At 57.9% G+C, this 17,842-nt stretch overlaps 5 protein-coding genes across 5 annotated transcripts; 3 read left to right on the top strand and 2 right to left on the bottom strand.

The window, feature by feature from the left end:
- Nucleotides 1-73: 73 nt before the first annotated feature.
- BJ171DRAFT_509807 (SNF2 family N-terminal domain-containing protein) lies at nt 74-6,095 on the top strand. Its single transcript, XM_053111441.1, has 13 exons — nt 74-2,170; nt 2,266-2,368; nt 2,480-2,615; nt 2,890-2,972; nt 3,081-3,133; nt 3,247-3,271; nt 3,350-3,384; nt 3,507-3,683; nt 4,148-4,353; nt 4,460-4,544; nt 4,825-4,917; nt 5,101-5,340; nt 5,543-6,095. The coding sequence occupies exons 1-13, from the start codon at nt 260-262 to the stop codon at nt 5,909-5,911; spliced, it is 3,516 nt and encodes a 1,171-aa protein (XP_052965590.1). The 5' UTR covers nt 74-259; the 3' UTR covers nt 5,912-6,095.
- Nucleotides 6,096-6,390: 295 nt separating this feature from the next.
- Nucleotides 6,391-8,020, top strand: BJ171DRAFT_562247 (D-isomer specific 2-hydroxyacid dehydrogenase; the record flags this gene model as incomplete). Its single annotated transcript, XM_053113257.1, has 5 exons — nt 6,391-6,473; nt 6,617-6,738; nt 6,852-6,884; nt 6,983-7,267; nt 7,560-8,020. 5 exons carry the CDS (start codon nt 6,391-6,393, stop codon nt 8,018-8,020), a joined length of 984 nt encoding a protein of 327 aa, XP_052965589.1.
- Nucleotides 8,021-8,175: 155 nt separating this feature from the next.
- On the bottom strand, nt 8,176-12,083 carry BJ171DRAFT_144972 (uncharacterized protein). The gene is made up of 8 exons (XM_053105737.1): nt 11,470-12,083; nt 10,679-11,349; nt 9,735-10,425; nt 9,447-9,541; nt 9,219-9,351; nt 8,910-9,093; nt 8,645-8,768; nt 8,176-8,522 (listed from the first exon to the last, which is right to left on the bottom strand). Exons 1-8 carry the CDS (start codon nt 11,968-11,970, stop codon nt 8,279-8,281), a joined length of 2,643 nt encoding a protein of 880 aa, XP_052965588.1. The 5' UTR covers nt 11,971-12,083; the 3' UTR covers nt 8,176-8,278.
- Nucleotides 12,084-12,289: 206 nt separating this feature from the next.
- On the top strand, nt 12,290-15,558 carry BJ171DRAFT_144920 (CTP synthase N-terminus-domain-containing protein). The gene is made up of 9 exons (XM_053105736.1): nt 12,290-12,593; nt 12,997-13,133; nt 13,301-13,636; nt 13,798-14,036; nt 14,124-14,345; nt 14,462-14,619; nt 14,790-14,936; nt 15,033-15,185; nt 15,312-15,558. Exons 1-9 carry the CDS (start codon nt 12,425-12,427, stop codon nt 15,515-15,517), a joined length of 1,767 nt encoding a protein of 588 aa, XP_052965587.1. The 5' UTR covers nt 12,290-12,424; the 3' UTR covers nt 15,518-15,558.
- Nucleotides 15,559-16,061: 503 nt separating this feature from the next.
- On the bottom strand, nt 16,062-17,558 carry BJ171DRAFT_583004 (uncharacterized protein; the record flags this gene model as incomplete). The annotated part of the gene is made up of 5 exons (XM_053114225.1): nt 16,062-16,167; nt 16,390-16,484; nt 16,591-16,662; nt 16,799-17,060; nt 17,227-17,558. 5 exons carry the CDS (start codon nt 17,556-17,558, stop codon nt 16,062-16,064), a joined length of 867 nt encoding a protein of 288 aa, XP_052965586.1.
- Nucleotides 17,559-17,842: the final 284 nt, after the last annotated feature.

Here is a 17,842-nt window from a genome sequence, read left to right as displayed (position 1 = left end):
CTCGCCGGCGTCTCGGCCGCCACTCGGGCCTTTTTTGGCCCAAATGAGCCCTGGTTTTGTCCAGTCCCGTCAGGGCCGATCAGGAAAAAAAAAAAGTCAGCCAAGTCGTCCCTCGCCCTGAGAGGTCCGGCGGCGGCGGTCCGTACTCTCAGCCCTGCATCTGATCCTGCCCCCGCGGGTCTCCCCTGGCCCTGCTCCGCAGATCTCCTCTGGCCCTGTCTCGGAGGCATCTCGGCTCTGCTCATTCCCTTCCCTCGCAATGGCCTCCTCGCTCGACCATTTCAAGTATTCGGGCCCAAAATACAACCCCGCATCGCTCAAAAAGTCCTTCTCGTCGTCGTCCATTTCGTCGTCGTCGTCGTCGGTCCTGCTCTCGCCCGTTGCCGACCATCGCGATCTGGACCATGACCCGGAGCTTGATCTGGAATGCAGCACCTTTGTCCCCGAGACCCCCAAAAAGTCCCAGTCCCCGGCCACGAGAATCCTGGTGATGGAGTCGCCTCCCGCGCAAGCGGCCTCCAAGTCGTATATTCGCCCATTCGATATCTCCTCCTCGCCCGTGGATCAGCCCGTCCGCCCAGCCTTGTCGTCCTCTGGCTCGGCGTCCTCGCAGGATTCGTTCGCAATAAACCTGCCGCCCTCGCCTCTCAAGAGCAAGTCGGCCTCATTCGGATCAGCAGGCGTATCCACATCGCTCACAAGGCACTCTCTCGCCCTTCCGACGCCTCGATCCAAATCCGAGTCTTTTTCCCAGAATCACACAGCCCAGTCCAAGCCCGGCGTCAGCAGCAATCGCAACAGCCACATCAAGCCCATCCCTGTCAGCGAGAGCATCGCCCAGCAGTTCGGCGCCTTCGCCTTTCGGCCCAAGGGCGAGTTCTCGCCTACATCGTCGCCGGCCTCGTCGCCCCCGCCTATATCCAAGTACCAGCCACTGAAATCAGGAACTGGCCAGCCACAAACTGCCTTCTCAGGATGGCTCAACAAGTCCGTGGGATCTACAAAGCCGGCTCCGCCGAAGCCAGCAACGACGTGGGTCAGCCGGATTGTCAAGAAGCCAACCAGCAAACGGACGATCTCGACCTCGGACGAGGAAGAATCCTCGTCCGATATCGATGACATGTCGCTCACCTCCGTCGATTCAGCTGTGAGCAAACCGGACCCCAAGTCCGACATCACGACCGCCGGCCGACGCCATAGCAGTATATCCACTGAATCTCACGAACCTCCGAGTCGGTCCATGACCAAGAAGCCCAAGATCAGTGCGGGACTCGAGGATCTTATCACCGAAACACGACCGACAGGCAAACTCATCCGCACATTGGAGAAACATGAGCAGAAACCCCCCATGAAAGCCCACGTGGATGAAAGCAACGGCACACGACGGCGGCGGCTCGTCCAGAAACAAACCACTTATCACGAGAGCAGTACGGAAGTCGAGGACGACATTGAGCTTGTTGAATACCGAGTCAAGCCTCGCCCCGACACGACTCAGTCTGCGAAAGCCTTGGCCGAGGAAACCGACGAGATCCAGGTCGTCAACTACACTTCGCGCCCAGTTCGCCACACAGAAGAGCGACGGAAGCCGATCGCCATATCCAGCGACGACGAGGACGATTGGGACGCCTCAAACGGCATGGCCGATGATTATGAAGACGAGGATACGGCTGTCAACCAGCAGCATCGCCAGGTCGTTTACTTTTTCAACACGGCAGAGTTGCAACAGCTCATGGATGTGACATCCTGCACCCAGGAGCAGGGCAAGCTCATCGTCGACTCCCGGCCTTACCGCAACTATGAACATCTGGAGGAGGTGATTTCACAGACGAGCAAGCGGAAGGGACTCTCGACAATCCTGAAAAAATACGAGGAGGTCATGGAGAGCTACTTCCACGTCGACCAGCTGATCGAAAAGTGCGAAAAGATCGGGCGCCAACTCAAAGGCGTCCTCACAGACATGAATGGGTCGGGGGCGAGCGACGAGTACAACCCATCGCTTGACCCGCGCGCCTTCCAGAAGGTCTCATCGTCGCACGGCGGAGCAGAGTCCATCACGGTGCAGCCCAAGATCGTCAACAAAGCGCTTGCCTTGAAGCCGTATCAGCTCGTCGGCATCAGCTGGCTTAATTTGCTTTATAGGAAAGGCTACGGCGGGATCCTCGCAGACGAGGTATGGCATTAGGACGCCATTGCTGGCGACAGCTGCAGCATATCCAGCATAACAACGGCACGACGGGGAGCCTAACTTGCATGGTATCGGCGCAGATGGGTCTTGGTAAGACCGCCCAAATTATTTCCTTCCTCGGGCTGCTCTATGAACAAGGCCACGAGGGACCGCATCTAGTTGTGGTCCCCTCGTCCACAAAAGGTAAGGACCAAGCTGTGCGGCGACATTGAGGAGCGTGTGTCGGCATCGAAGGGCATGCGGCGACATCGGGGAACGTGCGGCTGCACAAGCTGACTTGCAAATCCTCCACAGACAACTGGCTCAGGGAGTTCAAAAAGTGGTGCCCTTCGCTTGTTGTGCAGTCGTATTATGGCTCCCAGGCAGAGCGGTTCGAGCTCCAAGAGTCGCTACTGGAGACCCGCGGGGAATATCAAGTCCTTGTGACAACGTATGAGCTACAGGGTGTCTGGTGGGGTCGGAACGAGCACGACGGCGTGTTTGGAATGTGACAGAACTGTGACCTCGTCCGGGCGGCGTTTCTGCCACTCTCGCGACGACAGCCACGCCCATTGCTCGAGCGCGCGAGGTATTGCTGCCAAGCGCCTCGTGCTCAGGGCTGAACTGTCGGCACCGAGTTAGGGCAGCCTGAGGGCAAGGCACCAGACGTCTATGCCGGATCGCTCATTTGTGACCATTGCCGACTCGACTGCTCCCTCAAACAGATACAACCTGGCAACGGGCAACAAAGAGGATAGAGGATTCCTCAAGCGTATGAAGTTTCGGTCTTTGATTCTCGATGAAGGACGTCCGTATCGATTGCAACTGCCGTCCATAGTGCTGTCATTGGCAAGCGTGCATCTCCAGGGGGGTGAGCAGAGGCCACAATACAGCTGACATCTCGGCTTCTCTACAGACATGGTCAAGAACATGGATTCGAGTCGAACAAGACACCTAATGAGTTACAAGGTATACAGTGCAGTGGCGGCGGGTCGCCTTGCGATTTCTTTTGCCTCGCTGGGCTGGAACGCAAAACGGATGACGCACCAACCGACGTTAACCAATTCCTCGCTCGGTTTTAGATCCCATTCCGCATGTTGCTAACTGGTAACCGCGGCTTGGTGTCCCTGCGTGCGGCCAAATCAAAGCGCGAGACCAGTAAGATCTAACCCAAGTCCGTCTTAGGCACTCCTCTGCAAAACAATCTGAAGGAACTACTGGTAGGCATCTGCCCAGGAGCCCACCCATAATGGCATACAGAGGCTTGGCGGCATCGTTGGTTGGGAATGCGGCTCCAAAAGCTCGCTCGTTCTAACCCAACTGCCACTACCGATTCGCACAGTCGCTGCTGACGTTTGTGATGCCCGCGCTATTCTCGGATTGGGTCACGGAGGGCTCCACCATCAAAAAGCTCTTCAACATCACCGACCACAACAATGTCAGCTTTCTGAGCCACCAGAGGATCGAACGTGCCCAGAAGATCATGTCTCCGTTTGTCTTGCGGAGAAAGAAGGATCAGGTGAATATGTGCCAGGGGACTGAGCTCTTGCTCTTGCTCTTGCTCTTGCTCTTGCTCTTGCTCTTGCTCTTGCTCTTGCTCTTGCTCTTGCTCTTGCTCTTGCTCTTGCTCTTGCTCTTGCTCTTGCTCTTGCTCTTGCTCTTGCTCTTGCTCTTGCTCTTGCTCTTGCTCTTGCTCTTGCTCTTGCTCTTGCTCTTGCTCTTGCTCTTGCTCTTGCTCTTGCTCTTGCTCTTGCTCTTGCTCTTGCTCTTGCTCTTGCTCTTGCTCTTGCTCTTGCTCTTGCTCTTGCTCTTGCTCTTGCTCTTGCTCTTGCTCTTGCTCTTGCTCTTGCTCTTGCTCTTGCTCTTGCTCTTGCTCTTGCTCTTGCTCTTGCTCTTGCTCTTGCTCTTCCTCTTGCTCTCAGCTATCTGGAATGCACATGTCGCTGACAGAACGATGGCTGCACAACCTCGCATCTGGACCAGGTCCTTCGAGATCTGCCCAAAAAGATCCAAATCATCGAACACTGCAAAGCCACCGAGCGTCAGCGGGCATTGATCAAATCCATCATGGTCGAATCCCGCAAGACCTACCGCGAAAACATCAGTCTGTCACAAAAGGATACCAACGGCAAAGCTGCCAAAGGCACCAACACATCCCAAGCCAACCAACGCAAGCAGCTCCAGAACTTGTTTATGGAGCTGCGCAAGGCCGCCAACCACCCGCTCCTTCATCGGCGGCTCTACACAAACGAAATCTTGGCAAAGATGTCGCGCGAGATCATGAAGGAGGAGCAGTACTTTGATGCAAACCGCGACTATATATGAGGATATGCAGGTGATGAGTGACTATGAGCTTCACCAACTGTGCCTCAAGTTTCCGGTAAGTTGCGAACGGACATGGGATGCAGAGAGATCATCCTGACGACGTGCACGGAGCTGCCATTGTTGTCGCAGTCGGCCGGCGATAGTGTCTAGCTATGGTGGGCTGCTGATAGAATCGGCTCAGGATGGAAGGGGTGAATCCACACGGATTGTGTCATGTAGCCACCTGTAGCGAATGTGAATGCGGACCCTCCACGGCATCAATCCCCATTCTCGCCAATGCCCAGCGCAGACCAGGTGACTGACAATCAACCCGGACTCATTTGGATCGCCGGCAGACCATCTTCCACCGCAGACTGCAATCAGAGGAATGGATGTCATCGGGCAAGATCGAAGTATTGCAGAAAATGCTTCCGTCGATGATCGCAGCCGTAAGTGGGCACAGGAGGATCGCCTTGTACAAAACCAATGGCGGCAAGCGGCGCCGCAACAGTCTCCAGAATACCCCTCTGTTGGACTCCATGGTCGACGCATGCGAGGCTGTGATCGACACACTTGGGCCCGACGTGTTGACACCGACGCTGACACTGCCCGTGCTGGACTTGCCTCGTCAGGGCGACCGCATTCTGATATTCAGCCAGTTCATCATGATGCTCGACATTCTGGAGGCGGTGATGCAGACCCTAGGGATCAGCTACCGACGCATGGATGGATCAACTGCAGTCAACGATCGACAGGATATCATTGACGAGTTCAACGACAACGATGACATTCCTGTGATGCTCCTCTCGACAAAGGCCGGGGGCTTTGGCATCAACCTGACAAGCGCAAATGTGGTGATTCTGCACGATTTGGTAGGAAATGCAGCACCGGGGGTGTGTGGCGAGCAATGGCAACAGGAGAACGGTGTATTCGGACGGCCTGGTCGTGGTCATATCGCCGCCTGCAGAGACGGCTCGGCGATCTATGCGCTTGGACATGCCGCTGCTCGGATGGATGCTAAACACTTATACCCTTGTGATACCGCCATACTGACGCATCCACTGGCGCACGCAGGACTTTAATCCCCACAACGACGCCCAGGCTGAGGACAGAGCTCACCGCGTCGGCCAAACTCGCGAGGTCCGTGTGATCAAGTTTGTGGTTGAGGAGTCGATCGAAGAAGGCATCCTCAAGTGTGCCCAGGCCAAGCTCAAGCTGGACCGCAAAATCCAAGGCCACGACGACGAGGCCGACGCCGCGGCTACCACGATGGCAGACGAGCCGGAGGGAGAGGGCAAAGGCAGAGCCAAGGGGCGTGGCCAGAAAGGCAAGAAGACGGCAGGCACCCAGGGAGCTGATGCAAACGACCAGGACAGCGCTATGGATGAGGATGATGAGTTTGCGATCATGGCAATGCTGAGAGAGGACCTCGAGCGCGAGTGAGAGTGCGCCGATGCGACGACCTCCGGGCGTAGAAATAGACACTGCATACCCGATGCGATGCAAGAGCGATCATGAACGGAGCCATGAACATGGGCCATGAGCGGAGACATGAACATGAGACATGAACGGAGACATGTGGCGTGGTGTCGTTTTTGGGGTCGAGCTCTCTGCCAGGCTCTCCGCCGAACCAGGAGGTTGTTCCATCGTTGCTGCTCCCCGCTTTCTCGCTCCTGCCCACTCTCACGTTCCGGCACAGTGCCGACGACAGCAAGCGAACGGCGATTCCACAGAGATCGAGAACGACGATGCACCGGTTTGCCCCAACAGCAACAGCATCGATCTCCCGGATCGGCATCGGCCGGACAACTCATCGCTCGCTTTGCCGGTCGCTTGCGCGTTGCGACCCACCAGCAGCATCTTGGCTCCGATCTTGCTTTCCCCCTGCTCGCCTCTCGTTCTCGACAACTGCTCGGAACGACATGAGCACTGCAAGAGCATTCCGCGTCCTCCAGGTCCGCAACCTGCCTCCGGCTGCCCAAGCCCGTCTCGAGGGCATCCAGGAGTAAGCGCCTCGTGCCGTCCATCAGCGGCATTGATGCTACCTCACCCGCAACGGCCCCAACGCTGGTTTCCGGTGCGGCTCTGTCCCTCAAGCTCGCCCTCCATCGGCATGCTCACTGACGACTGTCGCAACTCTTTCGCCAGAATCGAAATCGTTCGGCCCCGGGACACTTCCAGAGCGGCCATGCTCGACGCCTGCGAGTCGGTTGACGGAGTGCTCTCTCTGCTGGCCGAGAAGATCGACCGCGAGCTTCTGGATCGTGCCGGTGAGCAACATTGGCGATGTCGCGGGCGAGCCACTTGACCCGAGCCCGATCGATGCGGCTGCTGACCATGTCCTGCTGTCTATTCTATTCTGCTCCGTTCTGTTCCCCGCCAGGTCCAACACTCAAAGTCGTCTCGACAGTATCGGGTACCGCAGCGTGCTACTCCCATGTCGATATTCCGCTCTCTTGATCGCCGCTCGGATTCGGAGCTGATCGCCTCGCCTTCTCTGTCTCGTATTTGTAGTTGGCTACGACCACATCGATGTGGCCGAATGCAAGGCCCGAAACATCAAGATCGGCAACACGCCAGACGTCTTGACGGACGCCACCGCAGACCTCGCCGTTGGGCTTCTCATCGCAACGGCTCGTCGGTTCCCTGAGGCTCTCCGAGCCGTCCACGAGGGGACTTGGGGCAAGTGGACGCCGACTTGGATGTGCGGCACTCAGCTGCAGAACAAGTCAGTTGGGATTGTCGGGCTTGGCCGCATCGGCATCGAGATTGCCCTCCGACTCAAGGCCTTCAAGATGGGTAAGATCCTCCTCAGCGTGCAACGAGGGCCGGTACTGACATGGATCCACATGCCGACTCAAGAGGGAGGAGGGGGCACTCAGTGGCTGGCGAGAGAGGCCGAGTCGATCGAGTTCATTTGCATACGGGCAGCCCCGATCGGGTGTCGGGTCTGTTTCGAGAGCTACAAGCACAAGCGCCCTTTCGCCAGAAATCATAGGCAGATGGCGGGCTCGCACCCACAGCCGATATGCTCACACTGCTTGCATTCTGTCTGCGGCGTCGATCACAATCGGGACTGAACTGGATCCAGGTCCTCTCCGATACTGGGGCCGACAGAACCGAGATGGCCACGAGCAAGTCCAAGCCGTCGGAGCCAAGTACTGCGCCAGCCTTCCCGAGCTCTTTGCCACCTCCGACATCTTGATTGTGGCCTGTGCCCTGACGCCAGAGACCAGACACCTCATCGATCTACCGCTCATGCAGGCGACGCGAGACCATGCCATCCTGCTGAACGTTGCGCGAGGCTCCATCATCAAGCAGGATGATCTCGTTGCCGCCCTCAAGGAGGGTAAGTTCCAAGGCGGTGTCGGGCTCGACGTCACCGATCCCGAGCCGCTGTCGCCCCAGCACGAGTTGCTCCAATTCGACCGGGTTTGTGTCCTGCCGCATATCGGAAGTGCTGCCCTCGAGACTCGAGAGGCCATGGCCAACCTCGCCCTGGACAACTTGATGCAGGGACTTCAAGGCAGGCCCCTTACTTGCTCGGTCTGAGCATCCAGACCGTCGCTGCATATGGCAACGAACCAACCCACAAAATACACCCGGCGCTGCTCGCAAACTCGAGACGCCAGCACGACTCTCCGACCCCAATGCGACTACCCCGCGGGGGAGGGGAGAGGAGACGGTCAGCTCGGGTGGCGAAGACGAGGGTGAGTCGGTCAATAGAGAGAGCTGTCGTTGCTTCGACAGCACTTGTATTCCGGCCACAGCGGCCATACGGGAACCGCAGCGAACACAGGCAACTGTCGTTCAGAAGGTACTGAAGCCTCGGCTCTGTCGGTTGCTCTGACGCCGATCGCGCTTCTCCTTCTCCTTGAGGGTCTCGAGATCCAGCTCTTCATCGCCGGCGCCCTGGTCGACGAGCACATCTTCCAGATACGACTTCATCGTTCTGAGTTCCTCCAGCTCCTCGCCTCCTCCTTCTTCGCCGAAAGTGGTTTCGTACAGACGAATGGTCCTTTCAACCACCTGGATGGCTGCCTCCGGGTGTTTACTGGAAGATGAGTGTGGGTGTGGGGAAGGGACGAACCTGGGTTAGCAGTCATGGCACCTTCGTGGGAGAATCAACAGACAGATAGACAGGCAGAGACGGCACCATCGGCATGTCGATGATACCTGGCAAACAAAAGCTGGCACAGTTTAAAGTATTCGCGCGTGACCTCAACGCTGTCGTTCCCAAAAATGCGACAGAGAATGGTCAAGCCCTTGCGGCAAAACTTGGAGGCTTCGTCAAAGTTGCCTAGACCGAAAGTTGAATGTGAGTAGAAGGGTATGGTGGCACAGCACACACTTGAGTGGGGTCATTCAGACCAGATCCCTGGTTGGCTGATGAGGCGGCTGCCATCGATAGTAGCATCTGTGTGCCGCGCGAGTCGCCTACCCAGTCGAGCCAGCCGCTCTGTGAGGGCGTCGTAGGTGTGTGCGAGAGTATGGCTGCTTGGATGACAGATGGATTTGCGCAAGCCAAGACACCTCATGAGGATTTCAAAGGCCTGGTCGTCGTCTGTGGTGGCCTCAGCCTTCTCAAAAAGCTCTTGGCTGCGGGAAAGTAGCACAGCCAGTTTCTGAAAGAGAGTACGGATGGTAAGTGCGTGTACCTATCGGGCAGACAAGGCATCCTACGCATGTTGAGGGACACTTGCAAGTAACAAGCCTTGCGAGGTGAGGAGCGATGTGCGCCGTAACTTACTGTATGCCGATCGTTGTCAGCCAGCGACACACCACAAGATGGACAGAACTCATCCCGCAGCACCACCGGCGCAGTGCACTTGGGAAAGCTGACGCAAACCAGTCCGCCCATAAGCCGAGATTTGGTATCATCGCTAGAACAGAGGACCGAGAGTCAGACATGGTCGCGCGCTTGAGTCAACAGCCAAGAAGGGCCAACAGACATCACGGTGGTGGACATTGTACATACTTGGTGTGGCAGGCACGACAGTCGCACTTGAACAGCCAGCGCTCGGTAGTCAAGTCCTGGCGATCGGTCGTCATGGATCGGCTCGCCAACGGGCCCTGTGTTGGATAAGGAGTCCCCGAACCAGGATATTGGTTCAGCATAGGCAGAGACTCATCAGTGGGGGGGGGGAAGTCACAGAAATGCCATGGTGGCACGACCTCATACAACAGATTCAACTGGAGCGAGAGTGCACCGCCGATGGCAAAGGCACGACTCAGTGTCGAGGATCCGCAAGACAGGCACGCTTACATAGCTGATGGTGATTTCGTCTCCTTCCTCAACGTTCGATGCCAGACGAATCATGATTTCGTTACCGCCGTTTCGGAATGACACCAGTGCGTTGGGCTCGCAGCTGTGATTGACGAGACTGGAGTTGAGATAGATGCCAGTACCGATGCGGATGAGGCGGTCGGTGGTGGTGTTGACGTTGTGGATCCCGGGCTGGCCGTCAAAGGAGGCATTGGCCTTGACGAAGAAGGAGTTGGTTTGGATCCGTCCAAAGATACTCATGAACTCGACGACATCGGTTGAAGGGAGATCCAGCGATGCAACCAGGAGCGCGCTGAGGATCAGAGGCGAAACAAGCGACTCTGGCGACCTGTCAGCCAGGTGGTCGAGCAGGCTGAGGAACCCCTCGTCGCTATGTCCCAGAAAGGCGCCAGACTCGTCGCATCCAGGGATGGGAACCGCGGCGTTGGCGCTGCCCTTGGATGCAGATAGAGTCGAGACTTCGTCGTAGGGCTCGTTGACAACCGTCCGTTTGGTGATGGAGGGCTGTTCCGCAGGGCTGTGGAGTCGGTTATAGAGTCGCAAAGCAAGGACAGCGACTTCGTCGAGGTCTCGTATGAATGCTCGCTGGCACTCGGCGCTGTGGAAGTTGATCCAGGCTTCGTCGCGGCAGCCGCTGGAGCAAAACCAACTCTCCGAACACTGGTTGCAGCTGGAGATGCGGCACGTCCAGAACGTCAGCCGCCAGGGCCGATAGAAGCGTAGAATCAAGACACACCGAATGTCAGTGTGTGGCGTGTTGCCTCGAGTCCAGGATGAATTTCACATATTCTGTCCGCTGCGCCGATGGCATCATGCCCGCCAAACCAGCATGGCCTTGCCTCCATCAAGCGCCTCCATCAAGCGCCTCCAACACCACCGCTCCTCGAGTGGGCAGTTACATCCTCTGCGGTGGGTGCACTTACATCACAGGAGCGAGACCGAGGGCCTTTCCGCAGCATTCGCATCGTTCGCCACTGCATTCACTCGACAGCACCCACGCATACGGCTTCTCCTTGATGATCAGCGAGCCCTTGCTCAAACCCGTCTGGGCAACGATTTTCCGCTGCGGGGGCTCGTACTCGATGGCGACCAGCTGGCTGTGCAGCTTCTCGGGCTCGACGCTCTTGAGCCTCGCCTTTTCGAGGGCGTAGAAGACGGTCGAGGCCGTCTTGAGGTTCTTTGATTTGATGCGGTCCAGGCCCTTGTCGAGCTTGGTCTTGCGGTCTCGCTCGGCCTCGGAAATGTCCTTCTTGATCTTCTTCTCCCAATCGGCGTTGTTGAGATCACGGGCGCTCTCGAGGGCAGACATGAGCGTGGCGTTGATCAGCTCGTCCGACGGCTGCAGGACGTCGGTGGGGTTGCCAAGGAGATTTGCCTTTTCCTGAAGCTTGCGGTAGCAGGCGGCCCGCCGACGGAGCAGCTTGAAGGGATGGGCATAGGCCATCAGGTCGAGGGCGATCGATATATCATGCAGGCACTCTGAGTAGAGTCCAAGCTCGAACAGGGCGGCACTGCGATTGGCATATCCCAGGCACTGGTGCGCGGAGGTCGGCGATTCGGCATCCGAGATGGCGTGCGGTGCAAATCGGATGCTCTGTAGTGCGGATGCATGGTGATGGAGTCAGTGGCGATTCTATACAAGGCCAGAGGCTCTGTTCACAGCCTCATCCGTCGTGCGTGCGTTCCTGACAGCGTCGAGAATAGGCCGGCATACCTGGGTATAGCAGTTGACAGCCTTGGTCCACTGGGCCCGACCGAAGGCCTCGGTGCCGAGAGTCTTCCACTCCAGAGAGAGAGCCGCATCCTTGTAGCTTGGAAGGCTCAGGAGCGAATCCTTCAGACCAAACTTCTTGGCCACGATGTTTTCGCGGGAAGCCGAGCCTGTGGTGGCGGGACGGTTGTCGGCCCAAGCCTCGAGGGTGTGTTGGAAGGCCGGGTGAGCGCGGATGGCATCGAGGGCGATTTGGGAGACGGTCGCTGCATTATCGGCAAAGGACGGCCCTATGGCATCGATGATGGATGCACTGAGAGCGGCCTCGATGTCATCCTGGAAGGGTGCCTTGCTGACAGCCATGGTCTCCTCTGGGTGCCAGCGGCTGGGTCGGTGCTGGCCTGGTGCTGGCTCCGTGCTGGATGGAGGGCAAAGACAGCGACGACGGCCAGGGCCAGCGCGTGCGGGTTTCCTGAAGCGGCAGCGGCGTCCCGAAACGGACATGCCACCGACCGACTCTCCTCGGGCGACGGCATGCTCTGCCGAGGATCCCTGCGTCCCACCAGGACATCCTCCGAGCAAGCAAGCGGCCCCCGCAGGACATGATCTGTCGACCAGCGATGTCGAGGGCGACGAACATGGCCGACTCGCCGAGATCGCCCGACACACGCCACGTGAGCAGCCACTCTGCGGCCGGCCACACGCCCATCGCTCCCGGCATCGCCCGCGCAGCCGGCTGCGCAGCGCAATGAATTCATTGCCGCGCCGCAGCGCCATATTTCCAAACCCGGCGCGGCGACGCATTTTTTTTTGTGGTCCGACCGAGCGGGTTTTCCCAGCGCTCGCTCGCCGTGGGTCTTTCTTCGCCCTTGAGCTTCTTCTCAAGCACCGCTACAGTCTCCCCCCCCCTGCTGCACACCGCATCCTTCCGCCCACGTTCTGAATCACTACCGCAGCCATGGTCAAGTACATTATCGTCACCGGCGGCGTCATCTCGGGTGTCGGCAAGGGCATCATCGCTTCCTCCACCGGCCTGTTGCTTCGCACCCGCGGCCTCAGGGTCACCTCGATCAAAATCGACCCCTATCTGAACATCGATGCTGGAACCCTCTCTCCGCTGGATCACGGTAGGCTTCGAGCGCCAGACGCAATGCAGTGGCTGTTGGTTTGGCGGCGAGCTGTGATTGGAAAGCCGGCACAGGCATGGCCTGCTTCTGTCCAAGCGAGCGAGCGGCCAGCAATCCGGCAGAGGCGGGCAATGCCAAAGAACCAGGCTCTGAAGCACGAGGTCACACCTTAGTTTGCCGGCGTGATCGAATTGCTGTTAGCTCGCTTTTTTTTTTTCCTCATTCGATTGGTCGCCGCTTCTCCTTCACGACCTGAATTGCGTCGCGCTGGAGTGAATTGATACGGCAGGTTTGGGCAATGGCGCTTGGGGGAGGGAACGTCCATTGAGCCCGCCTTTCGGTGGATCAGCCGCATCCTCACCCTGACGATGCCCCATCCACGATTCTTGCGCCGGTCCTGCAGGCGAGGTCTTTGTTCTCGATGATGGCGGTGAGGTTGATCTTGACCTCGGAAACTACGAGCGTTTCCTGGACGTCACCCTGACCCGCGACAACAACATCACTACCGGAAAAATCTACCGGGACGTCATTGAGCGCGAGGTACGTCGCTTTGTCCAGAAGCCAAGCCTCCCGGCCGTGTTGGGCGCGCAAGCCTCTCGGCTCCGGGCGAGCCTGTCCGAGCAGCCCCCAGGCACTTCCCGCTCGCCGCGTTGGGTCCGCTGAGGCTGATCCTCCGGGTTGCGTGTGTCTGCCCTTCTGCCCAACAGAGAAAGGGAGACTACCTCGGCAAGACCGTCCAGGTCGTTCCTCATATCACCAACGCCATCCAAGACTGGGTTGAACGTGTCGGCAAGATCTGTGTCGACGGAAGCGGCCAGGAGCCCGATGTGTGCATTGTCGAGCTCGGCGGCACCGTCGGCGACATCGAGTCGGCTCCCTTCATCGAGGCCATGCGCCAATTCCAGTTCCGTGTCGGCCACGAGAACTTTTTCCTCATCCATGTCTCGCTCATTCCTGTCGTCGGCTCTGTCGGCGAGCAAAAGACCAAGCCCACCCAAGCTAGCGTCCGCGATCTGCGCGGCCTGGGTCTCTCGCCGGACTTGGTGAGTGGCCTCGACAAGTGCTCTGACGGGACGTCGCGCTGCATCCGGCCAGCCTGTGCTGCGAAGCACAAGGAGTGTGCTTTGAGGGTGCTGCAATCGGATCCAGCACCGTCCGTTGCCTGCAAAAGCCGCTGTCCTGACAGCTGCGTCTGCTCGCACAGATTGTCTGCCGCAGCACCAAGCCCCTGGAAGAGGGCATCCAGGGCAAAATCTCCATGTTCTGCCACGTCTCTCCCAAGAACGTCATGGCCGTCCACGACTGCAAGTCCATCTACCACGTGCCCCTGCTGCTCCACCAGCAGGGCATCATCGACGTCATCGAGGAGAAATTCAACATCAAGCCCATCCCCAACCCTGCTGCCCAAGCTCTGTTCACCAAATGGAAGCAGCTGGCGGACCGGTATGTCTCAAAGCCCTCTACTCTAGTCGCGGTCGTATCGGATAGCCGCCATCGCTGGTCGCAGACTGACACACTTTCTCTATCCAGCAACACCCGCTACGACGACGTGGTCACCATTGCCCTTGTTGGCAAGTACACCGACCTGCACGACTCGTACATCTCGGTCGTCAAGTCTCTTGAGCATGCCTCGCTTTCCCTGAGCCGCAAGCTTACCATCGAGTGGATCGAGTCGTCTGATCTCGAGGCCTCGGTGCAGCAGACCGACCCGGTCAAGTACCACAACGCATGGAAGAACCTGGTCTCGGCCAAGTAAGCTGCGTTCCATCATCCATGTATATGTATGCAAGTGATCGAGGACGGCGGGGAGCCTGGCCGAGTCCAGGAAATACGCTCGCTCGCCCATCTAATCCATCGGAACATTACAGGGGCATCCTCGTTCCCGGTGGCTTTGGAGGCCGCGGTACCGAGGGCATGATCATCGCTGCTAAGTGGGCACGCGAGAACAAGATCCCGTATCTCGGCATCTGCCTGGGTCTCCAAATCGCCGTCATCGAGTTTGCACGAAACGTTTGCGGCATTACCGGTACGGGCTGGCCGAGCGCGCTGAGGGGCCGACACATGACAGCCTGAAACTACAATGCGATGCGATGCAATGCAATCCAAGGCGATGCGATGCGATACGTGATCGTCGGTCGCTTGCACATACTTTGGCCACTGGCGCTAATTATTGGCCGGCTGGCTGACGCGTGACAGATGCCGATTCTGCGGAATGGAACGAGACCACCCCCAACCCCGTTGTTATTTTCATGCCTGAGATTTCCAAGACTCATCTCGGCGGAACGATGCGTCTGGGCGACCGCCCCACCATCTTCACGGACGGCAGCACCAACAGCATCACCCGTAAGCAACTGTGTGCCCAGAATGACTCTGTTTGGTGCATGAAGAAAGCGAACACGTCGTCTCCTAACGATTCTTCTGCCTAACGCCACAAAACAGGCCGTCTGTACGATGGTGCCGGCGAGATCCACGAGCGCCACCGTCATCGTTACGAAGTCAACCCCGAATTCATCGAGCAAATCGAGAACAAGGGCCTTTCGTTCATCGGTCGTGATGAGAAGGGCGAGCGCATGATCGTCTTGGAGCTTCCTGGTAAGCCAGCCGGAATGGCGGAGCCCCAAAGCATGGATACGTGCGCTTTGGTATGTGTGTTGTCGGTGCTGACAGTGGACTGACCCCCTCCCACCACCATCGCACGATATGATCCCTTCCCTCCAGACCACCCTTACTTTGTGGCCACCCAGTTCCATCCTGAGTACAAGACTCGCCCGCTGGGTCCCCGGCCCGTCTTCCTGGGTCTGATCCTGGCCGCCTCTGGCCTCCTGCCCGAGTACCTGGAGTCACTCAAGACCAGCAAGGCCGCTGGATCGAAGCCCAAGCTTGGACGATACCAAAGCGTCTTGAGCGTTAACGAGGAGAACTAAATCCGCCGCATTGCGCCCATGAGGGGAGAGGAATCCATGAGGAGAATCGGGGCAACTTTGGCTGTGCGGCTGTTGTACATTTTCAATACTTAATGTCCTTGTATTTTTTGGGTGTGGCACCGACTCTGAGAGACAAACGCACATTGCTGCTCGGCATCGTGTGGCTGCGAGTCCCGACTGCCGAGCCGAGCCGATGCCTGATCTTCGTTCGCGGGAGTCGACGCTGCTCCGGGTCGTGGCATACCAATTGCATTTGTTGGATGCTCGCGTATCCTGTGGAAGCAGAGACCTTCGCCCTGGCCGAGCTTTGGCTCTGGACGGCCCGTGCTTTCATCCACGTTTCCAACTCCGCATTCGCACAACTCAGTATTTCCACATCTGCACATCTCGACATCTCGACATCTTCCTATCTACATCTGTACCTCTGCATATCTCAATACAATCCGGGACGATCTCCCATTGAGCAATTGTGACGTGTGCGATTCATGGTAACAAAAATGCGAGTGTGATTGCAAGGCGAGACAGGGGCATCGAGCCATAGCTGCTAGTCGTCGTCATCGAAAGAGTCGTCTTGATCATGGTCGCTCGAAAACGACTGGTCGTCGCTATCATTATCGCTGTCGATTTCCATATCCTTGGATGTCCGATACCTGAGGTAGGGTTACGGAGGTACGTGACTGTTATGAGCACGCTTCGCTGCGGTCCAACAGGGCACGAGGCTTTTCGTTTCGTTTCGATTCGATTCGTGCCTGACTTCGGGCAAAAGCCTCGGAGATATTGCCACCGAAACATGCATATCATCCGACTCCATCGATCAGACAGACCCGCTTGCTTGTTGCAATCGTGTCTGGGTCCTGAGGGAAACCACTTACGTCGAGCCCCATTCTCGCAGGGCAGTCATATCCGGCTTGGCATCGACGGAAAATTGCAGCTTCAGTCTGGCCTCGGCCTCTCGCAGACGAATATCCTGCCGAAACGGATGGCATGCAGATTGTGAAAAGTAAGCTTGTCTGCGTCGGCGATGTGTTGCTAGTTGATTCACCACAGACTCCCCCCCAACGCCAGCATCATACTTCAATCTCCCTCTGTCGCTCTTGTTGCAGCTGAATCGAGTCGACCAGCGATATGGTCTTGATTTTCGAGCCCTGGCAAGAGGTGATGCTGTGAGTCTCGAGCGTGGATCCAAGCTCGATCGCTGCGGGATTACATCGACAGCAGCCCAGCAATTGCCAAGCCGTGTCGACCAAAGGGCGGGCGACTGCGGCACCAATCCCTGCTCACCCTGTCGAGCTTTTTCTTGATGGACTGCTGGGCTGGGCTGGCGACTTTTCTGCCTGGACTCAGTGGCCCGCTGGCAGCTGTTGATCCGGTGAGATGGAGGCCACTCATGAGCTCGCTGATGGATTCGCCTTCGCGAGCAGCAGAAACGATCTCTGCAGGAGCCTGTTGCTCTGGCAGCGGAAGCTGTGCCAGACGCTCCTCGAGCTCCTTCCGCTTCTTGGTCAGCCGCTGTCCGCGGTCGGGTAGCTTGCCGATGAACGATCTGCCAGCACCGACGATACACATGTGGCAAGTTAAGAAAGGACCGGTTGGGAGACTTGGGCCAAACTGCTCTGCTCATGCTGGGTTGCCAAAAGCGTGAGGAGCACCAATCGACAAAGCCTGTTCGAGCGAAACGAGCCATGAGCAACGAGCGGCGACAAACGTACTCATCCCGCAGCAATTTCTGGTTCTGCTCCAGCATTTCCTCAAGCTCGGACCTCGAGCACCGACTGAGATCATGCTTCTTCTGAGAGTTTTTTGTGATGAACAGCGACGACTTGGGCTTCCGAGCGACTCCGCTGTCCCCCGCCATGCCGGCACGGGCTGCATCTGGTGGTGTTGGCGGTGTCTGGGTTATTGAGGCGAGAGAAGAGTGCGAGGGTGGATGCGGGGACGGTGAATCATCCAGGGGCATATCCAGCAGAGTCGAGACGCCGCTGAGCTCGTCGAATCTTCTTGGAGCCCAGTCTCTTTGGAACGGCTTGGTGGCCTTGGCCATGTTTCAGGTGAAGGAGCTGTGACGCAGGGAAGCCGGATTCGGCGCCGGTCGACTGGTGGATCCGAGAGGTTGGTATGGGCTGGCTTTGAAGACGGGGACGCTTTGGTGGTGGGGTCGGGTCCGGGCTCGACAGCGGCTGTCGTTACTGCGATGCGGCTTGCGTCCAGATCAGATCCAAGTGCTGAAGCGATCCACGGGCGAGAAAAGGACCTGGACATTGCTCTCGCCGACCGAGGACGCGCCGAGAACGCGATCCTGGCTCTCGCACTGAGTGATATCGAGCG

This window comes from Polychytrium aggregatum (genome assembly GCF_025602895.1).
Source record: "Polychytrium aggregatum strain JEL109 chromosome Unknown BJ171scaffold_24, whole genome shotgun sequence".
Classification (NCBI taxonomy): Eukaryota; Fungi; Chytridiomycota; class Chytridiomycetes; order Polychytriales; genus Polychytrium; species Polychytrium aggregatum.
This window is presented reverse-complemented; position numbering and strand designations above follow the sequence as displayed.